Source organism: Danio rerio, chromosome 2 (assembly GCF_049306965.1).
Source record: "Danio rerio strain Tuebingen ecotype United States chromosome 2, GRCz12tu, whole genome shotgun sequence".
Taxonomy (NCBI): Eukaryota; Metazoa; Chordata; class Actinopteri; order Cypriniformes; family Danionidae; genus Danio; species Danio rerio.
This window is the reverse complement of record NC_133177.1, coordinates 2,312,369-2,334,571: the sequence shown is the minus strand read 5'-3', so window position 1 is coordinate 2,334,571 and position 22,203 is coordinate 2,312,369. Positions and strand designations below refer to the sequence as shown.

Below are 22,203 nucleotides of genomic sequence, written 5' to 3'. Positions count from 1 at the left end.
GTAATTATCTGTATCTTTTTACACGTGTATAAAAACAGATAAATAAAGATAAACAAATCATCTAGAAACTTTTCCCACTTTTAATTGTCTGGTTTTATATAGAGCAAATCCTATTTGTTTTTATTAACAAACATTTATCCTGTGTATCTTGATGATGTCGTCGAAAATATTAAGTTTATTAGTCTATTTAGTTGATTGTGGTGTTTGTAAGGGTCTGTTTTTTTAATAATGTCACTCAAATGAGCAAAAATGTTATTAGCATATATGATATGCCACTTTAAATGTAAGTCAGGGAGTCTTAAGTTATTGTAGATTGGTTATTTTAATAATTCACAATCATTTCGTTTGTCTATGTGGGTGTACACCTTCAAAAAAATTAAGCCCAGAATTGTATTTATTCATTAATTTATTCAAATAAAAAGTATTTTATATTATTTTATTTGGTTTGATTTGATTTCCTTTTTTATTTTTAGACAGATACTGTTAAAGAGTGACTAAATGTTATGCCACTGAGATAAAAGGTTTAATTAATAAAAGTTTAAAGCAGGAACTATTAAATTGTTTATAATAATAATAATTCATAATTATTCAAGAGCAATATGACCCATTATAACACCGCCTGAAGCACCATAAACTCACAAATATCCTTTAATAAACAAAAAACAGCAACAGAAAAGTGTAATGGGTGCTTTTGAAATATTCAGGAACATTTAATGTGTTTTTATTTAATTTAATGAGTTTGATTACTTTGGAATATAATAATAATTACATTGATCATTTAAAAAATTGTACATAATTGAATATAAATTCTAAAAACGAAATCAGAAAATATTTGAAATAAATGAAATATTTAAATTATCATTTATAGAACTTATTTCTTTAAATATAATATTGTTCAATATTTTGAGTCGGTGTTGCATTGACACCCTTTTGACCAGCAGATGCCGCCAATCTGAGATGCTTCTAGAGATTCGAAACTACAGTGTGAATCATTTCGGTTCAGTTGATTCAAATCAAAGTTCAATAAGTTAGATATTTAACAAAGATCAGATGTAAAAAAAATTATTATTAATAATTTTGACTTTTTTAAACTAAATATACAAGCCATTCCCCCCAAATATTATAAAAAAGAAAAGCTAAATAATAAAGCCTATAAACAAATAAAATTAAATCAGTCAGTTTTCTTATCTTTTAAAAAATCAGAATAGATCATGATTTGTATGTGAAATTATCCAGTATGGCTTGTTCTGCTGTATTCTTTATATTACCCTAAACACTTGTTTTAAAAACGGTATAAAAACGCATTTGTCATTAATATTGTGCTTCCTTAACAAGGATTTCTTATAGTTATTTAATCTATCAAATTTGATCTAATAAACATATTAGGGTGACAGCGTGGTGTCTCGGGTTAGCACTGCGGTCTTACCACAAGAAGGTTGCTGGATCGAGTCCTGGCTGGGTCAGTTGGCGTTTCTGTGTGGAGTTTGCATGTTCTCCCCGTGTTGGCGTGGGTTTCCTCCGGGTGCTCTTCCACAGTCCAAACATGCGCAATAGGGGAATTGATAAACTTAATTGTAAAGTGTGTGTGTGTGTGTTTCCCAGTACTAGGTTGCAGCTGGAAGGGCATCCACTGTGTAAAACATATGCTGGAATAGTTGGCGGTTCATTTTGCTGTGGCAATCCCTGATAAATAAGGGACTAAGCCGAAGGAAAATGAATGAATGAATATACTATAGTAATTTACAGTAAATACTAGTGTTTTTGAACATTAATATAGTACAGAATGAATCAGTTGTGGTGATTAAAAACACCAAGTTTAGTAATATAAACAATTTAAATGACTGTTTTGTATTTACCCAATACTGTAGTTTTATTAAACTATATATATATATATATATATATATATATATATATATATGACTACAATAATCACAGTTTACTGTAGTAAAAACTAAATTAGACTACAGTGTTTATTACAGTTTATCAATAATACAGTATCTCACATTCATTAGCAAAGTGTTGTTAATACTATAATATATAAAGAAAAAAACATTTTACTATAGTTAAGTTCAAAAACACTGGAATTTACTATATAAATTACTATAGTATTTTTCATATCGATCATGTCAGGGTTCATTTAACTGAACCCAACCTGCCAAGTCTCTACACACTCTTTGACTTTGCCTCAGAGTAAGTGTGTGTTGCCTGAGACAGACACTGTGTCACATAATATTGCAGTCGCACTAGACTTTGAGTTAACTGATATGACATCAGTGTGTGACTCAGCATATGACAAATAATAATAAATCCAAAAATGTTATCAAATATAATAAGACTTTTCTACAAAGATGCAAAAGTGAGGCTTTAAAGGGACAGTTCACCCAAAAATGAAAATTTCTTCATGATTTACTCACTCGGGAGGTTCTAAATTGTCTAAACCTTAGTTTCTGTTTAACACAAAAGAAGATATTTTGAAGAATGTTTGAAAAAAGCAGCCATTGACATCTATAAAAATTACCAATGACTGTAGCCAATGGCTGTTTTTTTCACAACATTCTTCAAAATATCTTCTTGTGTGGGGCGACGCAGTGGCGCAGTAGGTAGTGCTGTCGCCTCACAGCAAGAAGGTCGCTGGATTGAGCCTCGGCTGGGTCAGTTGGCGTTTCTGTGTGGAGTTTGCATGTTCTCCCTGCGTTCGCGTGGTGCTCCGGTTTCCCCCACAGTCCAAACACATGCAGTACAGGTGAATTGGGTAAGCTAAATTGTCCGTAGTGTATGAGTGTGAATGAGTGTGTATGGATGTTTCCCAGAGATGGGTTGCAACTGGAAGGGCATCCGCTGTGTAAAACATGTGCTGGATAAGTTGGCGGTTACCAAATACTAGTTTTCATTGGTGGTCCCTCAGCCAGATGTTAATAAAATTTACATAATCAAATAAAAAACAATATGATCTCTACAAACACAAGTAGTATCAAAGCAAGTAATTAAATTCAATTCTTGAGTCATTTTGATATAATTTAGAAAACTAATTTAAACCCTGCTGAAAAATCCAGCTTAAACCAGCCTAGGCTGGTTGGCTGGTTTTAGCTGGTTGACCAAGCTGGTTTTAGAGGGGTTTTGGCCATTTCCAGGCTGGTTTCCAGCTATTTCCAGCCTGATCTTAGCTGGTCAGGCTGGAAAATGACCAGCTAAATCCAGCTAAAACCAGCTGGACCAGCCTGGTTTAAGCTGGACAAAGCTGGTTTTGGCTGGGCTCCCAGCCTGGCTAGGCTGGTCAAGCTGGTTTTAGCTGGTCATCTGCCAGCCTGACCAGCTAAGACCAGGCTGGAAATGGCTGAAAACCAGCCTGGAAATGGCCAAATCCCCTCTAAAACCAGCCTGGTCAACCAGCTAAAACCAGCCAACTAGCTTAGGCTGGTTTAAGCTGGATTTTTCAGCAGGGAATAGTTTAAATGGCGTAATTAGCAATTAATTACTTGTCTGACATACAGCAATACTATTTCTGTTTTTCAGCTCAGCTGTGTTATGTTCAGCTGTCGGCCGGCAGAGGGCGCAAAAAACAAAACAAAAACAGTCGGTGTTAAAAACTGCTTCAGAGTTTCTCCCAGAGCCAGAGAGGGGTGCATTAGTGCCACTGAAGACTAATATTTGTGGCCGGTGTTCACTAGTTATCTTGTAAAAGGATTAAATGTAGCAGAAAATGTTTGGCCATTAGTATGCGGCTGACCGGGTGTGATGTTTCAGAGCTTCATAAAACATGATCAAATCTAAATAATAGAAGCAATGCCTGCTAAACATTATTGTGCAAGTAATTCAATCATACAACGTCCTTTTATTGTTCCAGTACTGCAGCCTTATTCTAAAATGCGCCTGTTTTCGCGATTGTCTTAGAACTTCCGTTTCAGTCGCCTAAGGGAGAAATGACAAGGAATAATAAACGGCAAAAAACAGTTAAACTACTTGCTCTACAAACATATGTTTGCATGACTATACAGACCAAGTAGAATAATATAACAAGGAAATATCAGTTTGCAACATCAAACAGCGAAACGAGCAGTTTTTAATGTCTAAAAATGAATGGAAGTGAATGAGACCGGAAGTCTCGTGCCAAAAAGATTTAAATGGCAGCGCCCGCTCGTCTGCGGAGAATAAGGTCAATATGGTTAATAGGAACTCATTAATATTATATGAGCAATTTCATGAAAATGTCAACCTTGCCATGAAAAGAAAAATGTTTTCACCAAAATAGCGAAACCGTTTCTACATTTTTTGCGCAGGCAAGTGTTTTACAGTACTTTAAAAATACTTAAAAACGTGTCTGTCAATGTTTTCAAACTATTATATTTGATTTACCAAAGTCACACAAATGATAAAAAAGTCACACATCCATAACGAAAAAGTGTCACATCCATAACAAAGCTTTTCCCTCAAGAATGCAAAAATGTCAAAATAAAATAAAATTAATCAGTTTTGTTCTATAAAGAGCCAACTCTTATCCTTTTGTTAAGGAATATTTATTTTGGGTTGTGCAGTTTTAATTCACAGAATTTCTACGAAATATGTTGTATACTGTAAACTCGCAGACTTTTTTGTCACATCCATAACGCTTGTTTATTTTCCTCATTTAAAGTATAAAAATGTTCACAGATTGAATTTTTTTGATCCCATAACTCTGTGGTTAGTTGTTTTGGAAAATATAAACAGATGATTCAATATAATGTTAACGTAAACTTTCTCTGCGAATTTATGTTTTGAATTTTTACTGCAAATGTCACATCCATAATGCTGGAATCAGCCATATATTCAATAAAAACTGAAAACTAGAATATGAAAAACATCTTTTCTAATGATAACAAGGGTAATCAAGTAACTAATTACCTTAATCGCACTCATCTCGGACAACAAAACTTGGCACTGTATACTAAACATGACTTACTCCAGCATTGCAGGAAAATTTCCCTTCATGTTCCTTATTATAACTCTGACACACACTCACACATCTGCATCGACCACTTTGTGTAACATTGGACTGCTAGTTACCTCACGCTACCTCCCTGTATAGTATTAAGACACTGTCACTTTATCATGTTTACAAGCTTTGTGCACTATATACGGTTTGCACTCTTTTAGATGTGCCCTTAGTTGTAATTGTATTGTGTACAATTTATATTTGTACTTACCTATTTTAGATTATATGCGTTTACTTTTCGTATTAATAGTATCTGTTATGGGTCTGAGTGTAAAGCAATTTCAATTCTCTGTATGTCCTGTACATGAGGTTGAATTGACAATAAAGCTGACTTTTAACAGTATAATTTACAGTAATTAACAATGTGAAAATGCAAAATAGCTAAATATGATAGAGAACATGTGATTCTGTTGTTAATTGTGGCTTTTTTTTATGCCGTAACGGAGCTGACATCAATACTAGAGCTGACATGTTCCACCATTTTGTGCTCGAGCTTCAGATGCCAACCTCAAACCACACACCACATGGCATGATGTCTGAAACTAAAACACAACTGTATGCATTGTCATCATGTTATTGCTTTTAAAGAGTGAATGAGAAGCTCACTGAAATATCACAGTAACAGAGTTGACATAATTAATCGTCTACTGGTGAATCCTGAACATTTCATATAAATTCATTTAAAACCACACGCTTCCATGGCTTCAGGAGTTTCCCGCCAGAGGAAGTGACAACATTTAGAGCAAGTCACATGCTTGTTCTATCAGTGCTACACAGATTTTTTAACCAAATGCATTTTAACCATGCCTTTAACTGCAGTGTGTAGTCCTGAAGAGAATCATTTGAAACATCTCAATCCTTTTTGATGATACTTTTTTGTTGCAAAGACCAACAAATGATCTTTAGAGACAATATCTTAAACACTTAATTAATATAATTTTGCTTGCACAAATGCATTTTTGGCCCAGGCTAGAATTAATGTATGACATGCACATTCTTAATTAGATTTATCTTGCTTGTTAATCTTAAATGAAGCATGTTATAGACAAACAAAAACATATTGTCTTGATTTAAGAAATAATAAGTATAATATTTTAAAATTTAATTAATTTAAATTTTTTATTTAAAATTAAATGTAAAATTTTTATTTAAAACTAAATTTAAAATTTTTATTTAAAATTAAATTTAAAATTTTAATTTGAAATTAAATTTTAATTTAAAATTACATTTTAAATTTTAATTTAAAATTACATTTTAAATTTTAATTTAAAATTTAATTTAAAATTTTAATTTAATTTAAAATAAAATTTTAATTTAAAATTAAATTTTAAATTAAGTGAGTTTTTCCTTAAACAAACAAAATGATCAGCCAATAAGCTAAATAATATCATGTCAAAAGAAAAAACATGATTACTTGGCTCACCCCACTGGCAGATTACTTACTATGTAAGTTATTGACTCTTCTAAAAGCATAAAAACACCATTATATGTTTGCAGATATTTCAGAAACATGCTCAGTGAACATATTTATCTAAAAAGCAATGCTGAAGTCAGATCTTCTGCTTTGAAAATGTGCGTTACGTGCTGGAACGTCTGTCTTTGTGTTGGTTCTTTTACCCCGCCCACTGCCAGTGTAGCCAATTATATTTCAGCACTCCGGGTTGCTTTGTTGGAAAACAGCCCATTTCATTCATTCAGCCAGGAAGGCTCTTAAAGTGCGTGTCTGGAGCGAAAAGTGACCTCCGGTGGACTGTAGCAGACTCCGAAATGAGACACAGGTTCAGAGTTCCACATGAGGTGGTTATTAATTGGTAGGTCCACACGGAATCTTTAGCTTATCATTGATTCTGTTTATTTACTTGTGCAAATGTGTGTAAATTATATTTATTCGGTTTTTAAATTAATTTTAGTATAATTATTGACTAATATGAAAATGTTCATATAATTTATTTACAATACAGTTTGTAAAGTAATATTTTCTGTCTTTTATTAGATATATTATAATGAGCAGGTTACATTGTAATTGAATGTCCTAACAACACGCTACACATTGAGACATGCAGTGATAAGCAATTGGGCTGTTAGAACCAGATGAAACACGAAAGAAATGTAAATGCAGCCGTTCATAAGCACAGAATAGTGCACTCACTGCACTCCAGCCAAATGGTAAGATCAATGATCTAATTAATACATATTAAACCTCTTTAACTTTATTAAATGTACATACTGAATCACTGCTATGTGTTGGTCTGCACTGAGTCTCAGTTCTAAAGTTCAGTTTCAATCAGTTTATTTTATTTTCCAGATATAAGATGAACTATCTGCTGCTGCTTTCAGTAGTATGGCAATAAATGTCAAGTAAAATGGCATTCAAGCTCACGTTATTAGCATTTAACATTGAATAAAGCACATGAGGTGTACCTGAGCTGATCATTGTCAGTTTTCTGTTGTTCAGCTGTGAGAAATAAAAGCTGTTTCTAAAATATAGATTTCAGGTGTTGGTTAGGACAAAATCTCCTTTAATATGTAAAATACTCCTATTCAGTGTTGTTGGTTTTATTTACAACATGATTTAAATCAGACTTAAAACAGCCTTTAGGCTCGATTGTCTGGCACACTCCTGTTGGTGTCGTCAATCTGGCAACCTGTGCTTGTGTGTTTTTAACCAGGTGTGCAATACCTAGTTCAAACACTGGGTGTCACACTTACATACGGCACCTTTAAGGAAAAACTCACTTAATTTTGACTTATTAATTCTCAAGTCTAAATATTTTGTGCTTGTGCTGAAAATGCTACTTGATTTAAGAATTTTTAGATATTCAGACTAGAAACTTAAACAATTTTTGCAATGCATTTCTTCCATCTCTGCAACTCAGAATGACCTAAAATCTGTCAAAGCAACAGCAAGATTTACTCCGGAAACGCAATATATTAAAAAAAAAATCATCAGTCTCATTTAAAATTACACATTTTTTTATTTTATTGGCAAAGATAAACAAAGTTGAAGCTGAGATCCTCAAAATATAGCTCACTCTAAAACTAGGACTTTGTGAAATTATGTCGAAATATAAAACAAAGAGGTGAAATAATCGCTCCACACAGATACACAACCATTCAATCTAGGAAATATCATGCTAATACTTTCACAAACACACACACACTTTCTCTCTATCTCTCACACACACACACTCCTCAAACTGAATAAACAAAACTGTGCGTTGACTGAACTCCTGTATATCCTGTTAGGGGCTCCTTGTACCATAGTAATTTAACACGGGTAAATTCCCCATATTAGGTTCAGTGTGTTTATGAATCATGACTAGACTTATGTTAGAGACGCCCTCACACAATTGTAAAGCGCTTTGGGTGTATGGCAATACACAATAATTGCGCGCATTATTGGCTCTGCTAGTCTATATAAATAATACAAGAAAAAAATCCTAAATTAGAAGGTACAAAGGTTTTCATGCCACACCTTATTCATAAAACTAGGGCACAAAATGAAAATAAAAGCAGCAAAACTTTTGAAAAAACTCCAAAAATAAAATAAAATACATTTTATACTGTGATTATCAGCGCGTTACTGATATGAGAAATAAATAATAGTTGGCAGATTCAAAATAGGAACTATTTTGTCATTCCTCAAACGTGCCATGAACACACAAACCTCCTGATCCGAGGCTTATTAGGTTTAAATAGGAAACGGTGTAAAGAAATAAGAAGTAAACAAAAAGTTCGCTATAAATACACTTTAAGGGACACCTTAATATGAGGTGGTACGAAGGATATCTCAGGAAACCAACAAAACTCTTCACTTCTTTTCCAACGCTTTCTGCTCCAGCGCCTTCTGTGCTTCGGCGGGTTTCAGAATATACTCGTTGTACATCGAATAGATGACTCCTGTACACAAAAACAGACATACAACACATTATACCACAGGTCTTAATGCTGGATTCTGATTGGCCAATTCTTCCTTATTACAGTCTATAGGTCTCAAACTGGATTCCTGGATGACCGCGGCTCTGCAGAGTTTCCAACCCTAATCAAACACAGCTGATCGAACTAATCAAGTTGTTCGAGACTACTGGAGACTACAAAGCAGGTGCGAGTTGGAGGTGGTAGGAGCTAAACTATGCTGCGGCCCTCCAGGAGTCCAGTTTTAGACTACTGATGTGGATGTTGGATGCTTGATTCTGACTGGTTGATGAGTATTCTAAGGTGTGCTGTTATTCTCAGCTAACCGCACAGATGAAGTAGATCCGGCAGGTTTTGAGTGCTTTACAGTTTTATATCACTACGCTGAATGATTCGAGTCATTTCACAGCTACAACAGGAAAAAAATATATAATAAAAATCACATCAGAAGGTTTTGGTGGAGATGTGGAGGAAACTAGTGCTACACACAAGAGCAGTTTGAGGACAAAAACCTGACAAAAGTCTGAAATACAACATATGAACAGCGACTTTATCTGTGGGAACAGTAGGATAAGTGGAATAATTCACACTATTCTGTTGAGTTATTAAAAAATAATGCAAATGCATTAATATGCAAATGCAATAACGTAGCCTTGGGTATTTTTCTGATAATTCAGAACAGCCCATCATCAATTGTTTATTTACTTAAAGTCCAGAACAGAAACTCTAACGGAATATTAAATTAGAAAACAAATGGTGTGGCTTGTTTTCTTTCAATTGCGAGCTGATTGGATGAAGTAGGCATTTCAATCAGAAACAGAATGTCAAATGAGAAAATAGTGGGTGTGGCTTGTTTTCTTTCGATTGCGAGCTGATTGGATGTAGTAAAGTAAGCATTTCAAACAGAAACCGATAATTAAATGAGAAAACAGTGGGCGTGGCTTGTTTTTTTTCAGACTGTGAGCTGATTTGATGTAGTAATATAGACATTTCAATCAGAAACAGAATATTAATGGAGAAAACGGTGGGCGTGGCTTGTTTTTTTTAACTGCGAGCTGATTGGATGTGAAAAAGTAGGCATTTCAATTAGAAACAGAATAAATGAGAAAACAGTGGGCATGACTTGTTTTTTTCGACTGCGAGCTGATTGGATGTAGTAAAGTAGGCATTTCAATCAGAAACAGATTATTAAATGAAAAAACAGTGGGTGTGGCTTGTTTTTTTTCGACTGCGAGCTGATTGGATGTAGTAAAGTAGGCATTTCATTCAGAAAGAGAATATTAAACAAGCTAACAGTGGGCGTGGCTTGTTTTTTTTCTACTGTGAGCTGATTGGATGTAGTAAAGTAGGCATTTCAATCAGAAATAGAATGTCAAATGAGAAAATAATGGGTGTGGCTTGTTTTTTCGACTGCGAGCTGATTGGATGAAGAAAAGTAGGCATTTCAATCAGAAACAGATTATTAAATGAGAAAACAGTGGGTGTGGCTAATTTTTTTTCAACTGTGAGCTGACTGGATGTAGTAAAGTAGGCATTTCAATCAGAAACAGATTATTAAATGAGAAAACAGTGGGCGTGGCTTGTTTTTTTCGACTGCGAGCTGATTGGATGTAGTAAAGTGGGCATTTCAATCAGAAACAGATTATTAAATGAGAAAACAGTGGGTGTGGCTTGTTATTTCTACTGTGAGCTGATTGGATGTATTAAAGTAGGCATTTCATTCAGAAAGAGAATATTAAACAAGCTAACAGTGGGCGTGGCTTGTTTTTTTTTCTACTGTGAGCTGATTGGATGTAGTAAAGCAGGCATTTCAATCAGAAACAGATTATTAAATGAGAAAACAGTGGGTGTGGCTTGTTATTTCTGCTGTGAGCTGATTGGATGTATTAAAGTAGGCATTTCATTCAGAAAGAGAATATTAAACAAGAGTGGGCGTGGCTTGTTTTTTTTTCTACTGTGAGCTGATTGGATGTAGTAAAACAGGCATTTCATTTAGAAAGATCCCTGTAAATGAGTTTTAGGAGAGTTCTTACAACCTAACAGATTCCTCCTCCACACCATTTCTGTTTATCGTCAAAACTGACAACTGAAGGGGCGTGGTTAAGCATGTTAGCCACACCCAATACCTCAGACGGACCTAATCTGACAATTTGACTGGAAACAAACAGGAAGTGCATTTCAGATTTCCGTTAAAGATCACAAAGGCAAACTATTGTTTTATTTAATGACAAGCACGGATGAACTGTTCACCACAAAAACTAGCAATGTGAGCTAACAAAATGAATATGGTTAGTTTGGATTTCATGTGTACTTTAAACCATGCATGTGTATTGTGATGAAGACTGTCTCACCTAAAGTCATGGCTCCGACCACGAAGCCTTGTGCAGCCACACGCATGTGAATCAGGTGCACTGACATCTTTGTGTCTCCTCGGCTCTTCAGCTTGAACAGTCTGTACGCCACAATGGCAAAGAACCCAGCCATCCCTTGAAAGACAGTCAAAGTAGAGCAATTAGGTTTTTTTAACCTCGATTAAAGTGTTTTTTATTAAGAAATGAAAGCAGTTTTAAAATTTTGTAAAACTATTTTACGGTCAATATTATTCACCCCCCTTTAGAAACATTGATTGGCTACAGAACTAATTACTGTAGTACAATGACTTGCCTAATTATTCTAATTAGGGTTAGGGTTAGCCTATAAATTGCACTTTAATCTGAATACTAGTATCCTATGCAAAATAACTACTAAAATGTTGTATTAATCATTAACAGTGCATTATATATTTAATTTTGGATTTCAAACTTTTAATTTCACAAGACGGTTAATTATTTTGCCTTCAACTATCAAAAAACGTGCAATAAAACTTCTCCGTACAGTAAAATTCAGCCTCTTATTCATTCCTGAGCCAAAAAATGACTAACATTCATCTTTAAACATGATTTACAGTAAGACTCCCACTAAAATGTAATTCTGAGTAACAGTAGTTCATATCTAGAACAAGAATCATTTGATTTCATGATAAAAGAAAATGTATGGATCACAGTACAGCCACAAACACTAATTCACTGCCAGTTTTACTCTCTATACGTTGCCATTAACCTTTAAACCACTAGGCTTGCCTAAAAATCGCTTAGAATATGATCAAATTTAGGATGATCATTTATTATTTGAGAGACATTCAAAAGCACAGAATGAGATTGTTGTTTTATCTGAATATTAATACATCCGTTACACACGTTGACAATTTATCTTCTCAAACATTGAAATACTGAAAACTTTTAATAAAAAAACTTAACAAATAGAAACCCCATGAACCGAAAATAAAAACATGACCAATTTCATATCTAATATTAATAATTCACAACAGTTTACCTGCAGGGACGAATGGATTCTGCTTGATTTTTCTCATCAACTTGGACTCATTGTCTTCGTATCCAATGTCGCTCATCTTGGCTAAAATGAAAAATTATAGGGGGAAAACAACGATTAGAAATTATTAAAGGTCATAGTGTAATTCTCTGCAGAAATTTTTAATTTGGAATTTTTTATTATGCTTATTTTGTGCCGCTGCCAGGTTTCCACTTGTATTAAGCCAAATATAATATAGTTAAACAAACCGGCCAATAAATAAGTCAAACACAATTCACATTGATGCTAACTATATTAAACTGTGCTGAACAATAAAAAATTAAATTAAATTAATTAATTAAGGAGGAAATTATTTTAAAAATGTGATGTTAGGCTATTTGTGAGCGGTATCAAGAAACGGTTAATCATAAATAAGAGTGGATAACGAAAATCAATCAGTTTATCTGAATAACCGAGTTCAAAACTGATACTCATGTCATATATGAAGGTCAAGCGATGCGTTCAGGCCGTTTTAAAATATAGATTTTACACGGTTTAAATTAAAACAACAGCGTATATGTGTAATAAAACTAGCAAACATACAAGAAAATAATCTTTTAATTTAAATTTGACTATCAAATTCGATGTAAGTGGAGCCATTTCCTCCTCACAAGTCTCCAAAAACACACAAAAATCACTCTCGTTATGCCTTATATAAGATTATCTTGGATAATCTAAGCTTTAAATATATGAGGCTAAATATTTAGATGTTATAATAAGATGTAAGACATACCTATATAAGTATTTCCCACTGTAGAGAAGAAAAGCTGCTCTCTTTTCGCCGGTTCAACTGCTGCGTGTGACTGTCGGCGTGCCGGGAACACTGTGATGTAACATAGCTTACGTCAAAGTGACGCAACTGTCAGGCAATGCGCGCGACAAAATAAAAGTCTACAACAAGGCGACTTTCCAGCGCAGCTGGGAGATCACACATTTGGAAATATCCATCCCCTTTAATCCCAATTATTTTTGTACTTTAAATCAGCTGTAAAAAATTCAAAGTAATTATTCACACACATTTCTAAAATCATAATTTAAATGTTATACCTTTATTTTGAAGAAATCCGCCTTTTGAAGGAGTTTCAAAGGAATTTTTTTCCCCGCATGTGAGGGGTGTGACCTTATGAGTGCAGCCGAGGTCAGTACTCATCAAAGACAGACTGTAATTCACATTTAATTGTCATAAACAGGAAAGGGCGTCTTCGTACTGTATTTATTTATGTTTATTTTGATTAATTAAACGCGTTTACATTAAACTGCGGTACTCATGTAGTCTATTTATGCATATGACTGTCACTCAGTGTCTAAATCTTGTAATAAATAAACATTTTACAGCAGTGTATCTGAAATCTGCAGTTCGTAATTGACGTCAGATAAACTGTGTTTGCTGAAGCCTTCTGCATCAATTCTATTTTGCATATTAATGCGCTAATTTAAATAAAATCAAAGGAAACACGAATTGATGACGTACTTAAAAGTCACAATGCATCTTATGTCTTTGCCTAAACAATGTAAAACATGAATAAATAAATAAAAATAACACTTTCCACTACTTTTACAGTCGAAATATAATCACCGATCATTATTTAATTTGGAGTATATTTCTAGTTCTGCTTCTTAATGCGGTTGAATACATAAATAGGCTGGAATCTGTAGCCTTTAAATGTGTGTTGTCTGAACTCAAACATGTATTTAAATGAACATTCGGTGCTCTGGATCAACTGTAATACTTATATGACTCGATAGATGGCTTACAATGTTGAGCTGAGTCACTGTGACTCTATATAAGCTCTGTTCGCTTAATACACCAAGTTTAACAATATATATTTATTTTATTTTCGGCTTAGTCGCTTTATTAATCAGGGGTCGCCACAGCAGAATGAACCGCCAACTTATCCAGCATTTGTTTTCACACTCTTCCAGCTGCAAACGAAAACATCCATGCACTCCCATTCACACACATACACTACGGATAATTTTAGCTTATTCAATTCGCCTATAGCGCATGTGTTTGGACTTGTAGTGGAAACCGGAGCACCCGGAGGAAACCCATGCCAAAACGGGAGAACATGCAAACTCCACACAGAAATGCCGAGGCTCAAACCAGCAACCTTTTTGCTGTGAGGTGATCGTGCTACTCACTGCTCCACTGTGACATCCAAAATTTGTAATATGTAATAAATATGGTATATGTTTTGGCTTCGTGTAGATTCTAACGTGACTTGGGTGCATGTATAATGATATACCATATATGTAAGGAATAATTAGACCACTGGCCTTTAAAATATTAGCAAAATAATGTATGTCCGATGAAGTTTTGCATTATTTTTTTAATTGTTCAATGGAGTTAAGTTCATTATTTTGCTTATACTACTGTTCCCTCAGCTAAAGTCACTTTTCAGGTGTTGTATTTAAGTCATTTGTCAGGTTTCAGTCCTCAAACTGCTCCTGTGTGGCACTAATTTCCTCCACATCTCCTCCAAAGCCTTCATTTGTGTACTGATGTTATTTCTGATTGTTGTAGCTTGGAAATAGCAGCTGTAATGCACTCAAAACCTGCCGGAACTACTTTATCTGTGTGTTTATCTGAAAATAACTCATCAGCCAATCAGAATCAAGCATTTTACATATATAATGACATAACATATAAGGACGAATTGGTCAAACGAACATGCAAACTCACGATGAACGGTGTAAAAAGATGATTGTGGTGCCAAGAAATGCAGCTTCCTGATACGTGACTGGTGTGAACACCTGGAGGGCAAACAGGATAGAGCTGCACACACCTCTATAATTATTTGTCTGTTACACCACAAGGATCATCTTTCTCATTTCTTTTAAACATGGCCACATTATTAGGTTCACCTTGCCATTACAAGTCTCCTGACATTTTATCCTACCCATCAGATTATGCTCGCAACATTGTGGATTTGATTGGTTCTGAGGGATTGAGCGGTTTGGGTTAGTAGCACAATGATAGCATATTTCATCATTAAAATGAACTACCTTGTGAAAGCTGGACACATTTCTCTGAGATAGAGTCATCGATGTCATACATCGTACAAATCTTCCCTTTCACTACACTCCATTAGGGCCTTGAAATCTGATGGAGACCAGTGGAGTATAATGAATTCATTTCCATGTTTAAAGAAACCGGTTATCCTGGTGTAATGTGAGTAGCCATCACACAATAGAGGTATTGTGTTTATTAAGGAATCAACATGGTTTGATTTACTGTTCTGATGACCATGTCTTGGTGAGCGGGTGTGAATTGTAGGCTCCTTTGTAAATATCTAGTTTAGTAAGTAAATAAGTATTTAAGTAAATAAATTAATTAAGTCATCAGTATGTATTTAATGTTATTAAATAAGTAAATAGATATGTAAGTAAATAAGTATTTAAAAAAGTATTTAAGTAAATAAATTAATATGTATGTATGTTAGTAAATAAGTATGTAAGTAAATAAATAAATAAATAATCAGTATAATTGTATATATGATAGTAAATAAGCAAGTAAAAAAAATATGTAAATAAACAGGTAAGTAGGTCCGTAAATAAATAACCATGTAAGTAAATAAGTAAATACGTAAGTAAATAAGTATTGAACTAAATAAAGTAATATGTATGTATGTTAGAAAATAAGTATGTATGTAAGTTTGTAAGTAAATATATAAATAAATATGTATGTAAATAGATACTTGCTTGAAAACAATAAATGTAAATACATATCAAAAATAAACAAAACAGACATTCTCCAGAAAAGACATATTAGATATACTGTGAAAAAATGTCCTTGCTCTGTCAAACATCCCTTGGGAAATATTCAAATATTAGCAAATAATTACAATATCATGTAAGTCTCCCTGCTGAAAAATCCAGCTTAAACCAGCCTAGGCTGGTTGGCTGGTTTTAGCTGGTAAACCAGCCTGGTTTTAGAGGGGTTTTGGCCACTTCCAGGCTGGTTTCCAGCCTTTTCCAGTCTGGTCTTAGCTGGTTAGGCTGGGAGATGACCAGCTAAAACTAGCTTGACCAGCCTAGCAGGCTGGGAGCCCAGCCAAAACCAGCTATATCCAGCTTAAACCAGGCTGGTCAAGCTGGCTTTAGCTGGATTTAGCTGGTAGTTTTCAAGCCTGACCAGCTAAGACCAGGCTGGAAACCAGCCTGGAAGTGGCCAAAACCCCTCTAAAACCAGCCTGGTCGACCAGCTAAAACCAGCCTAGGCTGGTTTAAGCTGGATTTTTTAGCAGGGTCAGATTCAAATATCTTTTGAATATTTGTATCTTTTGAATAAATTGTGGACTGAATATTGCTACACTACCCTGCTAAAAAACAGCTTAAACCAGCCTAAGCTGGTTGGCTGGTTTTAGCTGGTCAACCAGCCTGGTTTTAGAGGGGTTTTGGCCACTTCCAGGCTGGTTTTCACCATTTCCAGCCTGGTCTTAGCTGGTCAGGCTGGAAAATGACCAGCTAAAGCCTGCTTGACCAGCTTGATTTAAACTGGCCATAGGTTTTTGGTCATCTCCCAGATGGACCAGACCAGGCTGGAAATGGCTGAAAACCAGCCTGGAAGTTGCCAAAACTCATCTAAAAGTCTGGTCGACCAGCTAAAACCAGCCAACCAGCCTAGGCTAGTTTAAACTGTTTTTTTTTTTTTTTTTCAGTGGGGATACATTAATTAACTAGATACAAAGACTATTGATTTGTTTTATTGAAAGACAAGAAACATAATGCTGTGTATCTATGCACACACAGAAATTAATTACACACACAACCAGCGAAATACTCGTTTTGCTAGTGTTTTTTTACTGGTGGATTACATACAAGTACAATAACGCCACCTAATGGTTATCAACTGTAATAAATACTGTGGACATTAGGTTCAAGAAAATGGTGTAGTTAATTTGTTTATACAACATATTCAAGTAATAGTGTGGTTCAAAAATGTACGATCAATTGTTGTATTTTTTCGTATTTTTCAATACATCATTCATTCACTGCTGTCGTTTTCATGTGACTATCTTTAGTTGAGTCGCTATACTGCAACGCGGATGTTTTGTATTAGCCTATTGTTTTAGAACTTTCGATTAATTTGCTTATGAATGGGGAAATGAATAATGTCAGTAAACGATCAACGAACTACTTCCTCTACACGCATGTGTGTTTATGGTAATACATGATTAAAACAAACATAATAAGACAGTTTCCATCCATCAGAAGCTTCAGAATCTTACCGGAAGTAGTTCCCGATCATTTTGCGTACTCGATCTTGTACGTTACTGTGAATTAGAAATTGGCTTCAAGGCCTACTCTATATTTATTTCTTTGTTATATAAAGTGTGCTATTTCAGATGCTGCCAAGGGCTTTAGTTGACCACTTATCTAGATAGATGCTATTTCTAGATAGATGCTATTATAGCATCTATTTATCTAGATGCTATTTCCAGTAATTGGTCCAAGTATACCCTTGCCAGACAGGGACACAAACAATTTATTTACACACTTTGATTTTTCATTACTTTACGCTTTAAAATAAACTATATAAACGTCCCAGATGAAAAAAAAAAAAAAAAACGCCTAGGTTTTAGCTGTTCGATCAGCCTGCTTTTAGAGGGGTTTTAGCCATTTCCAGCCTGGTCTTAGCTAGTCAGGCTGGGAGATGACCAGCTAAATCCAGCTTGACCAGCCTACCCAGGGTGGGATCCCAGCCAAAACCAGCTTCTGCTTAAACCAGACTGGTCCAGCTGGTTTTAGCTGGTCATTTTCCAGCCTGATCTAGCTAAGACCCGGCTGGAAATGGTTGGAAACCAACCTGGAAATGGCCAAACTACCCTCTCAAACCAGGCTGGTTGACCAGCTAAAACCAGCCCAGACTGGTTTAAGTAGTTTTTTTTTCAACAGGGTGTTGTTTCTACTTATAAAAGGTATCATTTCGTTTCAACTGGAATGTTTACTTGTCATTAAAGAGTACATATTAAGCAAAAATCAACCTATTTATCTTTATAAATAATGTTTGTATGTGTATTTGGGGGCATTTTATCTTGAAAATAATAAATTAAATGGGACCTATTATGCAAAAAAAAAAATCACTTTTATAAGGGGTTTAAACACAGTTGTGTGGCAGCATTTTATGAAGCAGCTTCTGATGGTAAAAATGTAATATTTTTTTGTAATCAGACTTGATGAAAGCAGACTGCAGAAACACAAAGCAATAATTTCCAGTTATTTTAATTATTAGTAAATAAATTAGGAACTTATCCATGACAACTGTATTTTCCTGCAGCCCACTAGCCTTAATCAAGTTTGGTTTTTGGCCCTTTTTAAGAAAATGTTTGGGCACCCCTGCTTTAAGTGCACTGAGATTTGGCCTTCTTCAGAAGTGGCACAGCCTTACACTATTTCCTGTCACATGCACGTGCTCCTGTGGCTATTGGAACAAGCCCAAATTTCCGCTTTTGTCTAGACACTATAAAATCAGACCTAACAATCATCCAAAATGCACATTGGGTGGCATATTTGCCTTACAGCTTTTTTTGTGAAGTGTTACATAAATCATATTGCATAAAAGTTTCTCATTAAACTTAGATTGTAAGGTAAATCTGGAATAAAGGTTTGAAGAGTAAAAAATGAACAGAAAGAATAATAGTTTGATAGAATTTATTGTTTAAAATTCTCCATATAAACACAATCAAATCAAATATTCATTCATTAGAGGCAAATCTCAAAATATATCAGATTTCTACTTTGAAATATGTAAATACATGTTGATACTAAGTCGGTAGATGATTCTAACTTTCTAAACAATGTGAAAACGCTGCTTATTTTTCATATTTGGAAGTCAATTAGGATAGAAGTGTCTTCTAAATTAATTCTATATAAAAAGTCAATAAAACAGGCAAAGTAAAATATTTCAGTACAACTTTGTATTGCAAACAAACCAAATAAGGACTGACAAAAACACTGTTAAATGTCATGATGAATCTAAAATTCCCCTTCTGAAAATAATCAAAGGCACTTAAATCTGTTGCATTCATAATCTAAAAACACCCAAGGAAATATATCACTGCTAATAACTATAAAAGCAAGTCAAACTAGTCAATCTACAGTCTGCATCCCAAACCCATACTGGAACTCAATAGAAAATCATTCTAAGATCTAAAATTGTACATGTTAAGCATCGAAATTATAGCGGCATTAAGAAGCAGAGGAGAAGAAGGTGTAAGAAACAGATGAAGAGCTGTAGTCGACACTGCCTCTGCGCGATCCACTTCTTGAGCCTGTTCGGGATCCGGCTCTGGATCCAGAGCGAGAGCTTGGCCCAGAGGACACATTATAGGGGCTGCTTATGCCTTTGGTAGACATGGAGGTCGCCTGGAGCATCTTCATGCCATTGTTCTCCTCCACCATGCAGTTATCCATCGCCTCTTTGTATGAGATTTTAAGCTTGGTTTTGGGACAGGTAAGGTTCTTAATGTAGTTCCTGGTATCTTGCAGCTTTTGTGCACCTTTGCCATCAAGCCACCCTTTCCGGATGGCCTCCTCAATGCTGACACGGCGTCCAGTTCCTGGCTCTATGAGTCCACCTGTGAGATACTGGAACTCTAGAAACCTCTGGCCGGCTTCGTAGGGCAACCATTTTTCCTTCATGGCTTCGGCAGCAGAAAGTTTCCTCTTGGTCTTCACATCCTCAAAACCGTCATAAGCCTTCTGCGCTGGTTTTAGCTTGACGCTCATGTCTTCATCGATGAGGCTTTGCTGTACGGCGTCTTTCAGAGATAGTCTCTGGCCTGTAGCGGGATTGATAATTCCTCCGGAGCAAACCTGCGCTTCAAGAAGACGCTGAGCGGTGATGTTGTCCACTATTCCACGTCGCTGAGCCTCGGGGATGGTTATCTTCTCAAGGGTCTCCGTATCGAATATTGCTCCCACAGGGCTCTGGTCGTCAAAAATATCAGATGGAGGGGATAGAGTTATGGAAACACTTGCAAATCGTTTGCGGACGGTTGGGGATGATGGCTGTGTGGGACTGCTGCAGGTGGCTACATCCTCAGGACTGCTGGAGAAGATGGCAAGCTCAGAGCTGTTGCTTTTACTAGTGATCAGAGCTGCAAACTCGGTGAGCGTCATAGTCCCTGCACGGTACTTTTCCAAAGTTTGTTTATTGATAATTCCCCTCTGTAGGGACTCCTGAATGTCATACTGGATTCCAGTTTTGCGATCGACAATAAGTAAACGCTTGTTTCCATCAGATGTTTCAATCGTGATCTCCTCCCACTCGCACTCTTGTTCGGAAAGTTCCAGAAAGGTGTCATAGTCGATTAACTCTCGATGGTACGCTTCTCGTACAGTCATCTCTTTACCAGTGTCAGGGTCTACGATCACTACTCTTCTTTTGCGTAGTGTGTTCTTCTGGGTTGTCGTCTGCTTTGGTTTCTGCTTGTCATTTAAAGGCAAAAGCATGAGCCCAGTCTTGGGATCTTTAATGCACCTCTTTTTCAACTCTAGATATGTGAGGTTTTCATGGGTGTTGGGATCAAAGAAACCTTTGGTGTCATCCCCTTCATAGGACAAAATCTCATTCATCTCACGGTCAAAGTAACCCTTCCTGTAAGCTACTTCCACATCAATTCGATGGCTACCTTTGGGATCAATAATCCCACCGCTGGCTATCTGAGCTTCCAGCAGTCTGATTCCATGGCCTTTCTCAATGATCTCTTTCTCAATAGCTTGGAAGAGTGAGATGATCTTTCCTGTTGCAGGATCTTTGTATCCCGTCACAGCCTTCTCAGCAGACAGGAGTTTGTCTTTGAACTCCTTTCCTACAAGACCTCTCTTCCAAGCTTCTTCAACGGTCATACAGACATTGTTAACTGGGTCAATTATGAAACCAGAGGCAGCCTGGGCCTCCAGGAGCTCCAGTGTGGTTCCTCGTCGGAGTAGACCATCTTTCATCGCCTGGTAAAAAGGCATGACTCTATCCTTGGCCTCATCATAGATGCCAGCGATACAATCAGAGCCACCAAGGTATGATTTGAGCTTGTGCTCGATATCTTTACTGGTTAGCTGTCCTCGGTTTATTTTGTCCAAATCAGTTTGATCGAGCAAGTCGGACTCGACAAGCTCTGTAAGTGAGACCTCACCACGAAGACCTTGCACTGTCAATTTCTGCTCAACAACTGGCTTAGAGATCTCATCTGTCTGGGTTTGCTTCCAGGTTGCAGCTGGACGCTGTTGCAATCTCCTCAGCTCAATTTCCAAAGACTCCTTCTTACGCATTAGCTCCGAGATTTCCTTGTCTGAGCTCTGAAGACGACCTCTGTAGCGTTCCTCAACACTTCTCAGCTCAGCGGTCAATCTTTGGATCTCACTCTGTAAGGAGGCTCGGTCTCTCTCTACTCTGTCTCTATCCATCTCGCTCTGTCTGATCTGCCCCTCTTTTAACTCGTACTGGCTTTTCCAGTACTTGAAATCCTTGGTGATTTTATCGATTTCATCCTGGAGACGTTGCTTCTGTTTGGTCTCTGATTCCAAGGTAAGTTTGATGCGCCTGAGCTCCTCTTCATATCGCTGCTGCTTATCTTTGTCCTGTTGCAGCAGCTTCAGTTTGATTAAGAGACTATCTCTCTCTTGCACAATGTCTTTGTAGTTTGAATCAGATCGCTGGATCATCATGGATGTCTGAAAAATAAACGAGAAATGGTGTTGTTAAAAGAATGCTTTTTAGTAACATTAGAAGATTGAATAATGCATGGCAAGAATTATTGTTTGATTAAGACGTGGTTAGAATAAAACAAAGGAAAACAAGGGAACATAATTAGTAGAAAGACAGCAACCGTGCAGTGTTATGCAGAAAATGTGCGTTTAAAAGTCACAAATATTAGGCAGCAAAGCAATTTCCAGCAAAGTTAGCTGAA

General features: G+C 36.0%; 2 protein-coding genes across 7 annotated transcripts in view; both read right to left on the bottom strand.

Moving 5' to 3' along the window:
* Window positions 1–7,924: 7,924 nt before the first annotated feature.
* higd1a (HIG1 hypoxia inducible domain family, member 1A) lies at window positions 7,925–13,127 on the bottom strand. 5 transcript variants are annotated; one of them, NM_200100.2, is made up of 4 exons: window positions 13,026–13,127; window positions 12,257–12,337; window positions 11,236–11,370; window positions 7,925–8,869 (listed from the first exon to the last, which is right to left on the bottom strand). In NM_200100.2, exons 2-4 carry the CDS (start codon window positions 12,330–12,332, stop codon window positions 8,781–8,783), a joined length of 300 nt encoding a protein of 99 aa, NP_956394.1. In that variant the 5' UTR covers window positions 12,333–12,337; window positions 13,026–13,127; the 3' UTR covers window positions 7,925–8,780. The 5 variants fall into 5 exon arrangements, 1 of the variants encoding a protein (NP_956394.1); XR_012385688.1 differs by lacking the exon at window positions 7,925–8,869 and adding an exon at window positions 10,008–10,173 and having other exon boundaries at window positions 10,626–11,370; window positions 13,026–13,093; XR_012385684.1 differs by lacking the exon at window positions 7,925–8,869 and adding an exon at window positions 10,008–10,204 and having other exon boundaries at window positions 10,840–11,370; window positions 13,026–13,093.
* Window positions 13,128–18,618: 5,491 nt separating this feature from the next.
* Window positions 18,619–22,203, bottom strand: part of dspa (desmoplakin a) — a 54,148-nt gene continuing 50,563 nt past the window's right edge. For both annotated transcript variants that reach the window (NM_001423755.1, NM_001423756.1), the window contains exon 24: window positions 18,619–21,967. In NM_001423755.1, the coding sequence (NP_001410684.1) occupies window positions 19,484–21,967 (2,484 nt within the window). In that variant the 3' untranslated portion in view covers window positions 18,619–19,483. The remainder of the gene's footprint in view (window positions 21,968–22,203) is intronic.